This window comes from Pseudophryne corroboree, chromosome 10 (assembly GCF_028390025.1).
Source record: "Pseudophryne corroboree isolate aPseCor3 chromosome 10, aPseCor3.hap2, whole genome shotgun sequence".
NCBI classification, from domain to species: domain Eukaryota; kingdom Metazoa; phylum Chordata; class Amphibia; order Anura; family Myobatrachidae; genus Pseudophryne; species Pseudophryne corroboree.
In genome coordinates this window covers 16709053-16727958 of record NC_086453.1, presented here as the reverse complement: position 1 = coordinate 16727958, position 18906 = coordinate 16709053, and the positions used below count along the sequence as shown (strand labels likewise).

Here is an 18906-nt window from a genome sequence, read left to right as displayed (position 1 = left end):
GAGGCTGGCACAGGGTGGGGGTATACTGGGGGTTACTGAGGCTGGCACAGGGTGGGGGTATACTGGGGGTTACTGAGGCTGGCACAGGGTGGGGGTATACTGAGGCTGGCACAGGGTGGAGGTATACTGAGGGTTACTGAGGCTGGCACAGGGTGGGGGTATACTGGGGGTTACTGAGGCTGGCACAGGGTAGGGGTATACTGAGGCTGGCACAGGGTGGAGGTATACTGGGGGTTACTGAGGCTGGCACAGGGTGGGGGTATACTGAGGGTTACTGAGGCTGGCACAGGGTGGGGGTATACTGGGGGTTACTGAGGCTGGCACAGGGTGGGGGTATACTGAGGCTGGCACAGGGTGGAGGTATACTGGGGGTTACTGAGGCTGGCACAGGGTGGGGGTATACTGGGGGTTACTGAGGCTGGGGGTATACTGAGGCTGGCACAGGGTGGAGGTATACTGGGGGTTACTGAGGCTGGCACAGGGTGGGGGTATACTGGGAGTTACTGAGGCTGGCACAGGGTGGGGGTATACTGAGGGTTACTGAGGCTGGCACAGGGTGGGTGGATACATTATAGGGGTTTACAGGGGATGAAACAAGCAAGATGGACGATACACTGTGTCAGGGCCGTTGCTAGGGCAACCAGAGGGCGCTAGGGAAGCGGTCACGTGGGAGTTGAGGGCAGGCACTAGCCGGTATCCATAGCAATTCTGACAGGGAGACGGAGCTGCCTGTCAGGATCCCTGGTCTCTGATTGGAGAATGCGGCTGTCAGTGGAGACGTTGGTGGGAGGGTCACTCTGTGCCGCTTCCGGTTCCGTGTGTGAGGGGAGGTGCAGGACGGAGATGGGGCAGTGAGCCGGGGACACCCAGCAGCAGGACGGAGGGGGACCGGGACCGGAGCAGGGCCCGAGACACAGGAGGACACCGTGTGCCGGCCAGCCGGCGGGGAGGTGAGGAGCGGAGGGGAGGCCGGGGTGTGACCGCCGACAGGGCCCAACGCCAGCCCGGGGTTACATCATGTCCTGTCACCGCCGCCGCCACACGCTCAGCCTGATGTATACAGCTCATATACTGTGTGTGTGTGTATATATATATATATATATATATATATATATATTATACTGTACATATATATATCTCACACACAATACATATATAGTATATACACTGCACATCCTGTGTGTGTGTGTGTGTATATATATATATATATATATATATATATACACACACATATCACATCACACAGTACATATATAGTATATACACTGCACATCCTGTATGTGTGTGTATGTATATATATATATATACACACACACACACACATATCACACAGTACATATATAGTATATACACTGCACATACTGTACACACACACTGCATATACATGTGACAGTTATAGGTAGATGGACGCTGGCACGCACAGTGTATGATATGAGGATGGGCGCCTGTGTTCTACTGTATGGCGCGTGCGTGCTGTGGACCGTATTACTGATTCGTCTGTAAACCTTTATGGTGCAGTAGCGCAAACATGAAGGTTGTTTTTCGTGTGGCAGCCATTCAGTGGAATATCTTTTTCTGAAATACCTGTATTATTCGTGATTTCATTCAGTGCACCTATTAAAGATGTACCCCCTTATGAAGTCTTGGCAAGTGCTGAAACGCGTTGGTTAAGTTGGGAGACACCATTGTGATCCCGTGCCTCTAACACAAGGGGTTTGGCGATTCAGGGGGTCATTCAGATCTGATTGTAGATGTGATAAAGTTAGCACATCTATGACATGCGGGAGGACGCCCCGTATGTCAGGCCCTGCCCCCCTCCCCCGCACTGGTGCAAAAGCATCGTATGGTAGTGATGCTTTTGCACCTGTAGAGTAGCTCCCTGCCTGGCAGGCAGCTACCCGCTGCTTCCCAGGTTGCAGCGACTGCATGTGACGCCATACAGCCCGCCCCCACAACGGTCCGGACCTCGCCCTGCCAACGGCGTTCTAATGCCGCTGGCACGCCCCCTATTGCCCCGTGACCGCCTCTGTCTGTCAATCAGGCAGAGGCGATTGCAGCCCTAAGATGCTGTTAGCATCTCACTCCGCTCCCGGGGTGCGCACTCCGCAGTGGGCTTCAGACTGCGATCGCTGCCGCTGCAGTGATCCGGTCTGAATTAGGCCCTCAATGTGGACTCTAACAGCACTGTAGAACACTGTACAAGTAAAAAGGTATTTTATGTCCAGCTTGTCAGAAAATTAGTTTTAATAAAAAACTTTGTTCTGTTAATTTTGGCCAGTTGCCTCATTTTCTCAGGTGATTCTTAACAAGAGTTTTTTTTTTCTTGTTCTTTTTAACGTGTTTTTTTTTTTTAATATTCCAATCTGTTGGATTACAGATAAAGGGATTGAAAAATTTGGAAGGATTGCAGTATTAAGCTGTTCAATAGTTTAGTCGACTGTTACAGTTCTATCTGAGTTCTATTTAAGACACACACACACACACACACACACACACACACACACACACACACACATTTTGCATGTATGTATGTGTGTGTATATATATATATATATTTTACTGTACACATACATATCTGTGTTCACTCTAGGTCTGTAGTGGGGCAGGACGCCTATTGTGTGCACTGAAAAGGGGGCGTGGTTCTTTGAAAAGTGGCATGTCCTTACGATGCGTCCCTATTTTATCACTGCGGGTTGCCTTTGCTGTGTAAATGATTGCTGCTTTAAAAATATGGGGAGACTGGGACAAAGGGGTCAATTCTATTCAGCAACAGTTGAATAGCAAACTCCCAGCGCTATTCAATACAGCGACGACTGACCCTCAATTGTCGGGAATTCTTCTCTCATCCCCGGGGGATGAGAGAAGAAACCCGACAAAAGTGCTGCCGCGCGGTCGGCGCGAGGCTGATTCTGTCGGGAATCAGCATCGCAGCGGGTAGTTAAGTCGGAGAATGCCCGTTCTCCTGACAAAACTACCTGTTAAGTCGGCGAGAACGGGCCATCGCCGACTTAACTGGAGCTGAATTGAATAGCGTCGGGAGCTAATTCCCGGCGCTATTCAACTGTTGCCGAATTGAATCGATCCTAAAGTCCCATATATCCTGCAACTTGCAGGCTGTTAAATTTCACCTCTTGAGTTTAAGAAAGTGCTGGAACATCCAGGAAGAGATAGCAGTGAGGAGAGATAGAGACAGGTCAGGGGAGGATAGGTAGATTGGAGTATCATCCGCATAGAGAGGGCAAAATAGCTGATGAGCTCACCTAAAAAGGACTTAAAAAGGGTGAATAGGAGAGAACATTAGGCGACACGTACTGTTAGTGGAAGTGGGGGGCAAGTGGCGTCAGGAGAGGAGAAGGATCGGTAAGAGAGGTGGGAGGACAGCCAGGAGATGGCAGTATCACAGATTTAAGGGAATGAAGGATTTGCAGGCGGAGAGGTTGGTCCAGTGTCAGAAGCATCAGAGAGGTCGAGAATGAGGAGATTGTAGTGGTTCTTGGATTTGGTGGTTGTTGCTGACTTTCGTGAAGTCTGTCTCGGTGAAGTGGAGAGGACGGAAGCCAGACTAGAATGGATCAAGCAGGGAGTGGAAGGAAAGAAAGGCGTTTGTAGACAATAGGTCCAAGAGTTTGAAGGCAAAAGGGAGTAGAGAGATGGGTTGGTAGGTGGAGAGAGTGTTAAAATCAATGGTAGTTTTTGTTTTTTAGAATGGGGGAGACAAGGGCATGCTTAAAGGCAGATGGGATAGTACCCGATGAGAGGTAGAGAGATAGCAGAGGAGGCAAGAGGGGATAGGGTCAAGTGGGGAGCAGGAGGTGGGGGAGGACCAGATGAGGGCCATAACTTCATCTCCAGATACAGGAGGGGGGGATGTCTGTAAGATGGAGGGGGCAGTTTGCTGAGGGTCTGGTGGGATGTGATGTCCTGAAGTATTGAGACAATTTTGCATTTGAAGTAGGTGGCAAAGTCAAGCGCAGTAAGTGAGGAGGGTGTGGGCAGAGGAGGGAGTTGAAAATGGTGAAGAGGTGCCAGGGGTTTGAAGACTGGAAGGAGATGAGGTTCTTGAAGTATGACCGGTTAGAGAGGGAAGGTGCACCACGTTAGGATGAGACCATACATTTGAAATGGAGGAAGTTTGCCTTAGAGCTGGATTTCCTCCACTGTCACTCACTGGTTCGCGAACACTTCTGCAGATATCTGGTGAATTTGGTGTACCAGGGTTGACGTGTTGATCTGTGAGGGTGAATAGTGGTCGCTGGAGCAACAGAGTAAAGAGCAGAAGTAAGGGAGGCATTGTACAGGGAAGCAGCTTGTTCAGGGCAGGAGATAGAGAATTGAGTCGAGCAGGGAGGATAAGAAAATGGTGTCGATAACCTGAATGTTACACTTAGTGATGGTAGAATTAGGAGGTAGAGGTGGAGAATCGCAGAGGGATAAGTTAAGAGAGCATGTGATGGTCCTAGAAGAGGAATGGGGAGTTGGAGTATTCAGGAATATCACAATGGTGAGTGAAGACTAGATCAAGCGAGTGCCCACTCACATGGGTGGGTGAGGAGGTCCACTGGGAGAGACCAAACGACGATGTGAGTTTAAGGAGTTTAGAAGCAGAGCAATGTATGGGGATGTTAAAGTCACCTAAGATAATGTAGGGAAGATCTGAAGAGAGGAATTGAGGGACCCAGGAAGCAAAGTTGTTGAGGAATTTGGAGTAGGAGCCAATGTACATGACGGCTATTCAAAGGTGAACAGGTTGGAAGAGGTGTACATGTAAAGAATGAAAGGGACGGTTATGAGGATGGATGGACCCCAGCACCACCACCATGGCGATTCCTGGGTTGGGTGAGGGGGGATGAGAATGTGAGGTCCCTACAGGAGAGAGCAGCAGGACAAGTGGTGTCAGAGGGAGAAATCCAGGTTTCAATAATGACTAGGAGACTCAGGGAGTTGGAGATAAAGAGGTCATGGCTGGTGACCAGTTTTTCAGACAGATTTGGCATTTCAGATCGCGTGGGAGTGAGGATGGGGGGTTAGAGGGAGAGATGTGAATGAGATTATCGGGGTTGCTTTAACGTTGAGGAGGGCAGGGATAAAGAAAGTGTAGTGATGGTGCTGGCTCCTGAGCTAGGAAGGGAACCTGCGGGAGGTAGGCAGGGATGGAGTTCAGTGTGATGTGACAGGGAAGGGAGGGAGGAAGGGAGCAGGGCTTAGTGGTGGGGGAGGAGTGAATGGAAGTGCGGTACTGGGAGAGGAGGGGAAGGGTGACAGGTGTAGGAGGGAAGGATAGAGGTGGGAACCGGGGGTGTGGGGGGGGGGGGGCAAAATAAAGGATTAGGTAAACACCGAGCAATGGTGGGAATTGAAGAAAACCTGGACATAGTGTGGATGAGGATCAAATGGGGAGGAAAACTGTGGGATTGGAGACTGTGGGGGTGATTCAGATCTGCTCGCTAGCGTTTTTTGCAGTGCTGCGATCAAGTCAGAACTGCGCATGCATATGCACCGCAAAGCGCAAGTGCGTTGCACGAGTACAAAGCGGATTGCTGCTCAGCGATGGTTTTGTGCGAAGAATGCATTCGCGCGTCCGTTCGCAAGGAGATTGACAGGAAGAGGGCGTTTGTGGGTGTCAACTGACCGTTTTCAGGGAGAGTCTGGAAAAATATAGGCATGCTTAAGCGTTTGCAGGGCGGGTGTCTGACGTCAATTCCGGTCCCGGCCAGGCTGATGTGATCGCAGCGGCTGAGTAAGTCCTGGGCTGCACAGACTGCACAAGATCTGTTTGTACAGCTCGGCTACACATACGTTCGCACACTTGAAAGCGAAAATACACTCCCCTATGGGCGGCGACTATCTGTTCGCAGCAGTGCAAAAATCCCCTGCTAGCGATCAGGTCTGAATTAACCCCATGTGCACTGCAGGTGGGGCAGATGTAACATGTGCAGAGAGAGTTAGATTTGGGTGGGGTGTGTTCAATCTGAAATCTAAATTGCAGTGTAAAAATAAAGCAGACAGTATGTACCCTGCACAGAAACAAAATAACCGACCCAAATCTAACTCTCTCTGCACATGTTACATCTGCTACAGCTGCACTGCAACTGCGCATGGTTGGGCCCAACTGCTAACAAATTTGCTGCTGCGATCAGCTCTGAATTACCCCCTGTATGAGAGAGAGAGATCAGTACATTTTCAGGGAATGCAGTTAGAATACCGGCTGCAGGATCCCGGTGGACAGAATCAGGTTAGGTATTGGGGAATGGGGGGAGGGGGGGGGGGGGGTAGGCTGTGTGTGTAGGGGAAGGGGGGATCTGTTGGGGGTAGGGTTAAGATGCTTATCAGGATCTGTTGGGATTTTGACCGCCGGGATGCCGCTGTCTGCATTCTGACCGTCTGGGGGATTTTGATACCAACACGAGTTGAGAAGTGCAGGTAAAAGTGCAGTGTTATACGTGTGTGCCCAATGGCAATAATTTACTATCAAGCAGGATAACAGCGTAGAAAGAGTGCAGAAATTGAATGTTAATGTAGACTATGTTAGAAATGTGAGGATAGGCAAAAAAGCAATGGTAATTCAGACAGGACTTTCCAGTGTCTAAAGGAGAAATGACATTGGTATAGAAATGCATTCAGATGGTTATGAAGTGACGAAAGGACACTTCCAAGTTGCAGGTGAAATGGAAAGTTCTTGCAGTGTCCAAGCAGGGAGCTCTGTGTTGAGTGTCCAGGTTATACAGACAGCAAGGGCAAAATGCAATATCTGCGAGCTGCCGGAGGTGCAGGACTTTGTGCGACGCAAAACCAGCCTGGTCTTTGTGTGTAAAGGATTGCCACTTTATAAACCCAGACAGACTCGCACACAGTCCCGCAGCTCGCAGGCTATTACATTTAGCCCCGGTGCTTGTTGTGAATAAACTACTGGCGCAATCCCCAGCTGTGAATGGCCGCAGCCCGGTGCACCGTGCCCTGCTGCATATAACCGTGCGTACGCATTGCGGCAAAGCTTAGCATGGCTACATCTGTATCTTTCTAATGCCAAACACAACAGTCCAGGTGGCCAAAGGTTTTGAGAATTACACAAATATACATTTTCACAAAGTCTGCTGCCTACGCTTTTATGATGGCGATTTGCACATACTCCAGAATGTCGCGAAGAGTGATCAGATGTATTTCAATTAATTGTAAAATTGCCTCTTTGCCATGGCAATGAACTTAGGGGGTAATTCAGACCTGATCGCTAGGGTGCGTTTTTTGCATCCCTGCGATCAGGTAGTCGCCGCCTACAGGGGGAGGGAGAAATCGCTGTGCAGGGGTACGTTCGGATGTATTGGAGAGACTGCACAAACTAATTATGTGCAGTCCATGCACAGCCCGGGACTTAAGGGCCCTACACACTGGCAGATCTCACTGCACGATATGAACTCTTCCAGTGCGATGATCAGGGCCGGAGCGGACGTCAGAAACCCTCCTTCCAAACGCTTGGTCCCTCCGAGTTTCCGTACACTCCTCAAAAACAGTCAGTTGCCACCCACAAACACCCTCTTCCTGTCAATCTCCTTGCGCTCACCGGTGCGATGGGATTTTTCGCACCATCCCGTCGCTGCGGACCGTTGCGCCTGCGCATTGCGGTGCGTGCGCATTTCAGACCTGAATGCCTGCGGTGCGAAAACGGTCTGAATCGGCCCCTTAATCCCAAAAACATTTCCACTGCATTTCTGCCCTGCCACAAAAGGACCAGATGATATCATTTGAGTGATTCTCTCGTTAACACAGGTGAGAGTGTTGATGAAGGCGAGGATGGAGATCACTGTCTGATCACATACTGATTGAGTTAGAATAACAGACTGGAAGCTTTAAAATGAGGGTGGTGCTTGAAATCATGTTCTTCCTCTGTTAACCATGGTTACCTGTAAGGAAACGCATGCAGTCATCATTGCTTTGCACAAAAAGGGCTTCACAGGCATGGATATTGCTGCTAGTATGACTGCTCCTAAATCAACCATTTATCGGATCATCAAGAACTTCAAGGAGAGAGGGTCAGTAGTTGTTAAGAAGGCTTCAGGGCGCCAAAGAACGTCTCCTAAAGTTGATTTAGCTGCAGGATGGGGGCACCACCAGTGCAGAGCTTGCTCAGGAATGGCAGCAGGCAGGTGTGAGTGCATCTGTACGCACAGCGAAGTGAAGACTTTTGGTGGATGGCCTGATGTCAATAAGCGCAGCTAAGAAGCCACTTCTCTCCAGGAAAAACATCAGCGACAGACTGATATCCTGAAAAAGGTACAGGGATTAGACTGGGGTAAAGTCATGTTCTCTGATGAATCCCTTTTCAGTTAGTAGCATCTGGAAACATTTTGTCCGGAGAAGGAAATATGAGCGAGACCATTCATGCGTGGGGTGGCTTCTCAGCCATGGGAGTGGGATCACTCACAATTTTGTCTAAGAACACAGCCATGAATAAATAATAATAATAATAATAATTTTATTTATATAGCGCTCTTTCTCCAGTAGGACTCAAGGCGCTTAACAGATACATAGCATAATATAGTACAGAAAATAATGAAGTACATTTTCATAAAATACAGAAGCATGAAGATACTAAAAGGGACATTATGGAACTGCTTGAGTAAACAGAAAAGTCTTGAGTCTACTTTTGAAGGATTCTATAGTTGGGGCCTCTCGCACTGTGCGGGGAAGTGAGTTCCATAGAGTCGGAGCCGCATGACTAAAAGTTCGACCCCCGGATGAGTTACGGTAGATTCTAGGCACTGCTAAAAGTCCTTCATCTACAGATCGCAGTAATTGAGTGGGGCAGTATGGGGTCAGAAGCTGTTTCAGGTACCTTGGGCCCTGGTCATGTAATGCTTTGAAACTCAGTAAGCCAATCTTGAAGATGATTCGCCATCTTACAGGCAGCCAGTGAAGGGAGTAGAGGATGGGTGTTATGTGGCAAGAATGGGGCTGGTTGGGTAACAGCCTGGCTTCTGTGTTTTGCACCAGCTGTAAGTGGTGCAATTCTTTTGCTGGGAGACCAAGGTAGAGGGCATTACAGTAGTCTAATCGAGATGATACAAATGCATGTATGACTTTTGGCAGATCATCTGAGGGAATTAGGTGCTTGTTTCGGGCTATGTTCCTCCGGTGAAAGGATGAGGATTTGATTTGTGGCTGATATCTGATGTTTGATATAAAGAATGCTACCAAAACATCCTCCAAGAGCAACTTCTCCCAACCATCCAAGAACAGCTTGGTAATGAACAATGCCTTTTCCAGCGTGACGGAGCACCTTGCCATAAGGCAAAAGTGATAACTAAGTGGCTCGGGGAACAAAACATCGACATTTTGGGTCTATGTCCAGGAAACTCCCCAGACCCTAATCCCATTGAGGATTTGTGGTCAGTCCTCAAGAGGCGGGTGGACAAGCAAAACCCCACAAATTCTGACAAACTCCAAGCATTGATTAGGCAAGAATGGGCGGCCATCTGTCAGTATGTGGCGCAGAAGTTGATTGACAGTATGCCAGGTATTGAAGAAGGATCAACAAAGCAAATATTGACTCTTTGCATAAACTTAATGTAGTTGTCAGTAAAAGCCTTTGACACTTATGAAATGCTTGTAATTTTACTTCAGTATACCATAGTCACATCTGACAAAAAGGTCTAAAAACACCCGAAGCAGCAAACTTTGTGAAAACTAATACTTGTGTCATTCTCGAAACTTTTAACCATGGCTGTACTGCATACCTATATTCCTCATATCTATCTAATAATTATCTATCTTAAAAAATATCTATATATATATATATTCATTATACACACCGACTAGATGGGCCAAGTGGTGGTTCTTAGCCGTCCAGTTCCTTGTTTCTAAGTAATGCCCTCTTGTCGTTCCAGGCACTGTCGAGACAACGTGAGATATGGGCCACAGAAAATTGCGCCTCCTCTGGCGGTTTCTGGTATTCCTAGTCCTAGCTCTGAAGATCCTGTCAGCTGCCGATTTTGACCCCTATCGCATCCTGGGTGTGAGCCGCACAGCGAGCCAGGCTGACATTAAAAAGGCCTATAAGAAGCTGGCCAGGGAATGGTGGGTATATTATGCAACAAGACCCAGTCGGCCTCAATCCTACCATACAGTATATTCCAATTATTTCATTTTGAGGCTACTTCATACATTGAACACCTCTAAATGAATGCTGGGACTTGAGAGCTCTTGCCATGACTATCAATACCATAAAACCAATCTTTTGTACATTTCAGGCATCCAGACAAAAACAAGAATCCTGGGGCGGAGGATAAATTTATCCAAGTCAGCAAAGCTTACGAGGTATTTGACCTTAATGCTCTCTTACCATGAAGTTTTAATGTAGTTTCTCTGACGTCCTAGTGGATGCTGGGACTCCGTCAGGACCATGGGGAATAGCGGCTCCGCAGGAGACAGGGCACAAAATTTAAAAGTTTGACCACTAGGTGGTGTGTACTGGCTACTCCCCCTATGACCCTCCTCCAAGCCTCGGTTAGGTTTTTGTGCCCGTCCGAGCAGGGTGCAATCTAGGTGGCTCTCCTAAAGAGCTGCTTAGAAAAAGTTTGTTAGGTTTTTTATTTTCAGTGAGTCCTGCTGGCAACAGGCTCACTGCAACGAGGGACTTAGGGGAGAAGAAGTGAACTCACCTGCGTGCAGGATGGATTTGCTTCTTAGGCTACTGGACACTAGCTCCAGAGGGACGATCACAGGTACAGCCTGGATGGGTCACCGGAGCCGCGCCGCCGACCCCCTTGCAGATGCCGAATAGAGAAGAGGTCCAGAAACCGGCGGCAGAAGACGTCTCAGTCTTCATGAGGTAGCGCACAGCACTGCAGCTGTGCGCCATTGCTCTCCGCACACTTCACACCAGCGGTCACTGAGGGTGCAGGGCGCTGGGGGGGGCGCCCTGGGCAGCAATGTAATATACCTATTCTGGCTAAAATATATCACATATAGCCCCTGGGGCTATATGGATGTATTTAACCCCTGCCAGGTTCCAAAAAAAACGGGAGAAGAAGCCCGCCGAAAAGGGGGCGGGGCCTATTCTCCTCAGCACACAGCGCCATTTTCCTGCCCAGCTCCGCTGCGAGGAAGGCTCCCAGAACTCTCCCCTGCACTGCACTACAGAAACAGGGTAAAAACAGAGAGGGGGGGCACTTATTGGCGATATTTATAATATTTGAGCTGCTATAAAGGGAACACACTTATTAAGGTTGTCCCTATATATATTTATAGCGCTTGGGTGTGTGCTGGCAAACTCTCCCTCTGTCTCCCCAAAGGGCTAGTGGGGTCCTGTCTTCTATCAGAGCATTCCCTGTGTGTCTGCTGTGTGTCGGTACGTGTGTGTCGACATGTATGAGGACGATGTTGGCGTGGAGGCGGAGCAATTGCCTGTAATGGTGATGTCACCCCCTAGGGAGTCGACACCAGAATGGATGGCTTTGTTTATGGAATTACGGGATAGTGTCAGCACGCTACAAAAGTCGGTTGACAACATGAGACAGCCGGCAAACCAGTTAGTACCTGTCCAGGCGTCTCAGACACCGTCAGGGGCTGTAAAACGCCCTTTACCTCAGTCGGTCGACACAGACCCAGACACTGACACTGAATCCAGTGTCGACGGTGAAGAAACAAACGTATTTTCCAGTAGGGCCACACGTTATATGATCACGGCAATGAAGGAGGCTTTGCATATCTCTGATACTGCAAGTACCACAAAAAGGGGTATTATGTGGGGTGTGAAAAAACTACCGATAGTTTTTCCTGAATCAGAGGAACTGAATGAAGTGTGTGATGAAGCGTGGGTTACCCCAGATAGAAAACTGCTAATTTCAAAGAAGTTATTGGCATTATACCCTTTCCCGCCAGAGGTTAGGGCGCGCTGGGAAACACCTCCTAGGGTGGATAAGGCGCTCACACGCTTATCAAAGCAAGTGGCGTTACCGTCTCCTGATACGGCCGCCCTCAAGGATCCAGCTGATAGGAGGCTGGAGAATACATTAAAAAGTATATACACACATACGGGTGTTATACTGAGACCAGCAATCGCCTCAGCCTGGATGTGCAGTGCTGGCGTGGCTTGGTCGGAGTCACTGTCTGAAAATATTGATACCCTGGATAGGGACAGTATTTTACTGACTATAGAGCAGTTAAAGGATGCATTTCTTTATATGCGAGATGCACAGAGAGATATTTGCACTCTGGCATCAAGAGTAAGTGCGATGTCCATATCTGCCAGAAGAAGTTTATGGACACGCCAGTGGTCAGGTGATGCGGATTCCAAACGACATATGGAAGTATTGCCGTATAAGGGGGAGGAATTATTTGGGGTCGGTCTATCGGATCTGGTGGCCATGGCAACGGCCGGAAAATCCACCTTTTTACCCCAGCTCACCTCCCAGCAGAAAAAGCCGCAGGCTTTTCAGCCGCAGTCCTTTCGTTCCTATAAGAACAAACGAGCAAAAGGACATTCCTATTTGCCCCGAGGCAAAGGAAAGGGTAAGAGACTGCAACAAGCAGCTCCTTCCCAGGAGCAGAAGCCCTCCCCGGCTTCTACAAAGGCGTCAGCATGACGCTGGGACCTTACAAGCAGACTCAGGGGCGGTCGGGGGTCGCCTCAAACATTTCAGCGCACAGTGGGCTCACTCGCAGGTGGACCCCTGGATCCTGCAGGTAGTATCTCAGGGTTACAGGTTGGAATTCGAGAAGTCCCCTCCTCGCCGTTTCCTAAAGTCTGCTTTGCCAACGTCTCCCTCCGACAGGGCGACGGTATTGGAGGCCATTCACAAGCTGTATTCTCAGCAGGTGATAGTCAAGGTACCCCTCCTACAACAGGGACAGGGGTATTACTCCACGCTAAAGGGTACCTCAGGTTCGTGGTCCAAAACTGTCATTATCAGTTTCAGACGCTGCCGTTTGGATTGTCCACGGCACCCCGGGTCTTTACCAAGGTAATGGCCGAAATGATGATCCTTCTTCGAAGAGAAGGCGTCTTAATTATCCCTTACTTGGACGATCTCCTGATAAGGGCAAGATCCAGAGAACAGCTGGAGGTCGGAGTAGCACTAACCCAAGTAGTGCTCCAACAACACGGGTGGATTCTGAATTTTCCAAAATCCCAACTGATCCCGACGACATGTCTGTTGTTCCTAGGGATGATTCTGGACACTGTTCAGAAAAAGGTATTTCTTCCGGAGGAGAAAGCCAGGGAGTTATCCGACCTAGTCAGGAACCTCCTAAAACCAGGAAAAGTATCTGTGCATCAATGCACAAGAGTCCTGGGAAAAATGGTAGCTTCTTACGAAGCGATTCCATTCGGCAGATTCCATGCACGAACTTTTCAGTGGGATCTGCTGGACAAATGGTCCGGATCGCATCTGCAGATGCATCAGCGGATAAAATTGTCCACAAGGACAAGAGTGTCTCTGCTATGGTGGTTGCAGAGTGCTCATCTGTTAGAGGGCCGCAGATTCGGCATACAGAACTGGGTCCTAGTGACCACGGATGCCAGCCTGAGAGGCTGGGGAGCGGTCACACAGGGAAGAAACTTCCAGGGCGTGTGGTCAAGCCTGGAGACGTCTCTTCACATAAATATACTGGAGCTAAGAGCAATCTACAATGCTCTAAGCCTGGCAAAACCTCTGCTTCAGGGTCAGCCGGTGTTGATTCAGTCGGACAACATCACGGCAGTCGCCCACGTAAACAGACAGGGCGGCACAAGAAGCAGGAGGGCAATGGCAGAAGCTGCAAGGATTCTCCGCTGGGCAGAAAATCATTTGTTAGCACTGTCAGCTGTGTTCATTCCGGGAGTGGACAACTGGGAAGCAGACTTCCTCAGCAGACACGATCTGCACCCGGGAGAGTGGGGACTTCATCCAGAAGTCTTCCACATGATTGTGGTCCATTGGGAAAGACCAATGGTGGACATGATGGCGTCCCGCCTCAACAAAAAACTGGACAGGTATTGCGCCAGGTCAAGAGACCCTCAGGCAATAGCTGTAGACGCTCTGGTAACACCATGGGTGTACCAGTCAGTGTATGTGTTTCCTCCTCTGCCTCTCATACCAAAAGTACTGAGAATTATACGGCAAAGGGGAGTAAGAACGATACTCGTGGCTCCGGATTGGCCAAGAAGAACTTGGTACCCGGAACTTCAGGAGATGCTCACGGAAGATCCGTGGCCTCTACCTCTAAGACGGGACCTGCTTCAGCAGGGACCGTGTCTATTCCAAGACTTACCGCGGCTGCGTTTGACGGCATGGCGGTTGAACGCCGAATCCTAAGGGAAAAAGGCATTTCGGAAGAGGTCATCCCTACCCTGGTAAAAGCCAGGAAGGAGGTGACTGCACAACATTATCACCGCATTTGGAGAAAATATGTTGCGTGGTGTGAGGCCAGGAAGGCCCCGACGGAGGAATTTCAACTGGGTCGATTCCTACATTTCCTGCAAACAGGATTGTCTATGGGCCTCAAATTAGGGTCCATTAAGGTTCAAATTTCGGCCCTGTCGATTTTCTTCCAGAAAGAATTGGCTTCAGTTCCTGAAGTCCAGACTTTTGTAAAAGGAGTACTACATATACAGCCCCCGGTTGTGCCCCCAGTGGCACCGTGGGATCTTAATGTAGTTTTGGATTTTCTCAAATCCCATTGGTTTGAGCCACTCAAATCGGTGGATTTGAAATATCTTACATGGAAAGTAACCATGCTACTGGCCCTGGCTTCAGCCAGGAGAGTGTCAGAATTGGCGGCTTTATCGTATAAAAGCCCATATCTGATTTTCCATTCGGACAGGGCAGAACTGCGGACGCGTCCTCACTTTCTGCCTAAGGTGGTTTCAGCGTTTCACCTGAACCAGCCTATTGTGGTGCCTGCGGCTACTAGCGATTTGGAGGATTCCAAGTTGCTGGACGTTGTCAGAGCATTGAAAATATATATTTCAAGGACGGCTGGAGTCAGAAAATCTGACTCGCTGTTTATACTGTATGCACCCAACAAGCTGGGTGCTCCTGCTTCTAAGCAGACGATTGCTCGTTGGATTTGTAGCACAATTCAACTTGCACATTCTGTGGCAGGCCTGCCACAGCCTAAATCTGTCAAGGCCCATTCCACAAGGAAGGTGAGCTCATCTTGGGCGGCTGCCCGAGGGGTCTCGGCATTACAACTCTGCCGAGCAGCTACGTGGTCAGGGGAGTACACGTTTGTAAAATTCTACAAATTTGATACCCTGGCTAAGGAGGACCTGGAGTTCTCTCATTCGGTGCTGCAGAGTCATCCGCACTCTCCCGCCCGTTTGGGAGCTTTGGTATAATCCCCATGGTCCTGACGGAGTCCCAGCATCCACTAGGACGTCAGAGAAAATAAGATTTTACTTACCGATAAATCTATTTCTCGTAGTCCGTAGTGGATGCTGGGCGCCCATCCCAAGTGCGGATTGTCTGCAATACTTGTCCATAGTTATTGTTACAAAAAAATCGGGTTGTTATTGTTGTGAGCCGTCTGTTCAGAGGCTCCTACGTTTGTCATACTGTTAACTGGGTTCAGATCACAAGTTGTACGGTGTGATTGGTGTGGCTGGTATGAGTCTTACCCGGGATTCAAAATCCTTCCTTATTGTGTATGCTCGTCCGGGCACAGTATCCTAACTGAGGCTTGGAGGAGGGTCATAGGGGGAGGAGCCAGTACACACCACCTAGTGGTCAAACTTTTAAATTTTGTGCCCTGTCTCCTGCGGAGCCGCTATTCCCCATGTTCCTGACGGAGTCCCAGCATCCACTATGGACTACGAGAAATAGATTTATCGGTAAGTAAAATCTTATTTTTACTAAAAGCAGAGGTTCTCCAGCTCCTTCTAAACTACAAGGCCAGTGGCTGGTCATTCTAAGGGTTGTAGTTCCAAAACGGCTGGGCAGTAGAATGGGGTTCCCTAAACCTACCGTAAAGGAACGTGAACATAACTTATTTTTTCTCTGACGTCCTAGTGGATGCTGGGGACTCCGTAAGGACCATGGGTAATAGCGGCTCCGCAGGAGACTGGGCACATCTAAGAAAGATTTAGGACTACCTGGTGTGCACTGGCTCCTCACCCTATGACCCTCCTCCAGACTTCAGTTAGAATCCTGTGCCCGGCTCGAGCTGGATGCACACTAGGGGCTCTCCTGAGCTCCTAGAAAGAAAGTATATTTTAGGTTTTTTATTTTACAGTGAGACCTGCTGGCAACAGGCTCACTGCACCGAGGGACTAAGGGGAGAAGAAGCGAACCTACCTAACTGTGGGTAGTTTGGGCTTCTTAGGCTACTGGACACCATTAGCTCCAGAGGGATCGACCACATGGAACCGTCCATTGATGTTCGGTCCCGGAGCCGCGCCGCCGGCCCCCTTACAGAGCCAGAAGCAAGAAGAGTCCGGAAAATCGGCAGCTGAAGACATCAGTCTTCTCCAAGGTAGCGCACAGCACTGCAGCTGTGCGCCATTGCTCCTCATACACACTTCACACTGCGGTCACTGAGGGTGCAGGGCGCTAGGGGGGGGGGGGCGCCCTGAGCAGCAATATATACACCTTGGCTGGCAAAAATATCACAATATATAGCCCCAGAGGCTATATATGTGATAATTACCCCTGCCAGAATACACAAAATAGCAGGAGAAAAGTCAGCCGGAAAGGGGGCGGAGCTATCTCCTTCAGCACACTGGCGCCATTTTTCCCTCACAGCTCCGCTGGAAGGAAGCTCCCTGGCTCTCCCCTGCAGACTACGCTACAGAAAGGCTAAAAAAGAGAGGGGGGCACAAATTTAGGCGCAATATAAGTATACAGCAGCTATAAGGGGATATAATTTAGTTAATCCCTGTATTATATAGCGCTCTGGTGTGTGCTGGCATACTCTCCCTATGTCTCCCCAAAGGGCTTTGTGGGGTCCTGTCTTCTATCAGAGTATTCCCTGTGTGTGTGCGGTGTGTCGGTACGGCTGTGTCGACATGTTTGATGAGGAGGCTGATGTGGAGGAGGAGCAGGTGCCCATAAATGTGATGTCACCCGCTGCGGTGCAGACACCTGAGTGGATGGACTTGTGGAAGGAATTACGCGAAAGAGTCGACTCCTTACATAAAATTTTTTACGACATGCCAAATGTGGGACAGCCGGCTTCTCAGCTCGTGCCTGCCCAGGCGTCTCAAAGGCCATCAGGGGCTCTAAAGCGCCCGCTACCTCAGATGGCAGACACAGATGTCGACACGGATACTGATACCAGTGTCGACGACTATGACGCAAATGTAATGTCCACTAGGGCCACTCGTTATATGATTGAGGCAATGAAGAATGTTTTACACATTTCTGATGTAACCCCAGGTACCACAAAAAAGGGTATTATGTTTGGGGAGAAAAAACTTCCAGTAGTTTTTCCCCCATCTGAAGAATTAAATGATGTGTGTGAGGTAGCATGGGCTTCCCCCGATAGAAAATTGGTGATTTCAAAAAGATTACTAATGGCGTACCCTTTCCCGCCAGAGGATAGGTCACGTTGGGAAACACCACCTAGGGTGGATAAAGCGCTCACACGTTTGTCAAAAAAGGTGGCACTACCGTCTCCGGATACGGCCGCCCTAAAGGAGCCTGCTGATAGAAAGCAGGAGGCTCTCCTGAAGGCTATATATACACACACTGGTGTTATACTGAGACCAGCTATTGCTTCAGCCTGGATGTGCAGTGCTGCAGCGGCGTGGTCGGAATCCCTGTCAGAAAACATTGACACCCTAGACAGGGACACTATATTGCTTAACATAAAGCATATTAAAGACTCGGTCTTTTACATAAGAGATGCACAGAGGGATATTTGCTGGCATCTCAAATCAGTGCGCTGTCCATTTCTGCCAGAAGAGGGTTATGGACTCGGCAGTGGACAGGAGATGCAGATTCTAAAAGGCACATGGAAGTTTTGCCTTACAAGGGTGAGGAGTTGTTTGGGGATGGTCTTTCGGACCTAGTGTCCACAGCAACGGCTGGGAATTCAGCTTTCTTACCACATGTCCCCTCACAACCAAAGAAAGCACCATATTATCAGGTGCAGTCCTTTCGTCCCCAAAAGAACAGGCGAGGTAGAGGCGCGTCCTTTCTGCCCAGAGGCAGAGGTAGGGGGAAAAAGCTGCAGCATTCAGCCAGTTCCCAGGAACACAAGTCCTCCCCCGCTTCATCAGCTAAGTCCACCACATGACGCTGGGGCTCAACAGGCGGTGCCAGGTACGGTGGGGGCCCGTCTCAAACATTTCAGCAATCAGTGGGCTCGCTCACAAGTGGACCCCTGGATCCTTCAAGTGGTATCTCAGGGGTACAAGCTGGAATTCAAGACATTACCCCCCCGCCGTTTCCTAAAATCTGCCTTACCAACGACTCCCTCAGACAGGGAGGCTGTATTAGAGGCAATTCACAAGCTGTATTCCCAGCAGGTGATAGTCAAAGTGCCCCTACTTCAACAGGGACGGGGTTACTATTCCACAATGTTTGTGGTACCGAAACCGGACGGTTCGGTGAGACCCATTTTAAATTTAAAATCCTTGAACACATATCTAAAAAAATTCAGGTTAAAGATGGAATCGCTCAGGGCGGTTATTGCAAGCCTGGAAGAGGGGGGATTACATGGTATCTCTGGACATCAAGGATGCTTACCTGCATGTTCCCATTTACCATCCTCACCAGGAGTACCTCAGATTTGTGGTACAGGATTGTCATTACCAATTCCAGACGTTGCCGTTCGGCCTGTCCACGGCACCGAGGGTATTTACCAAGGTTATGGCGGAAATGATGATACTCCTTCGAAAAAAGGGAGTTTTAATTATCCCATACTTGGACGATCTCCTGATAAAAGCGAGATCCAGAGAGCAGTTGTTAGTGGGCGTAGCACTATCTCAGG

General features: G+C 49.2%; 1 protein-coding gene across 1 annotated transcript in view; it reads left to right on the top strand.

The window, feature by feature from the left end:
- The first annotated feature begins 721 nt into the window (after nucleotides 1-721).
- DNAJC16 (DnaJ heat shock protein family (Hsp40) member C16) overlaps nucleotides 722-18906 on the top strand; it is a 47130-nt gene continuing 28945 nt past the window's right edge. Inside the window, exons 1-3 of the mRNA XM_063942168.1 lie at nucleotides 722-950; nucleotides 9879-10068; nucleotides 10242-10308. Coding sequence (XP_063798238.1) covers nucleotides 9902-10068; nucleotides 10242-10308 — 234 coding nt within the window. The 5' untranslated portion in view covers nucleotides 722-950; nucleotides 9879-9901. The remainder of the gene's footprint in view (nucleotides 951-9878; nucleotides 10069-10241; nucleotides 10309-18906) is intronic.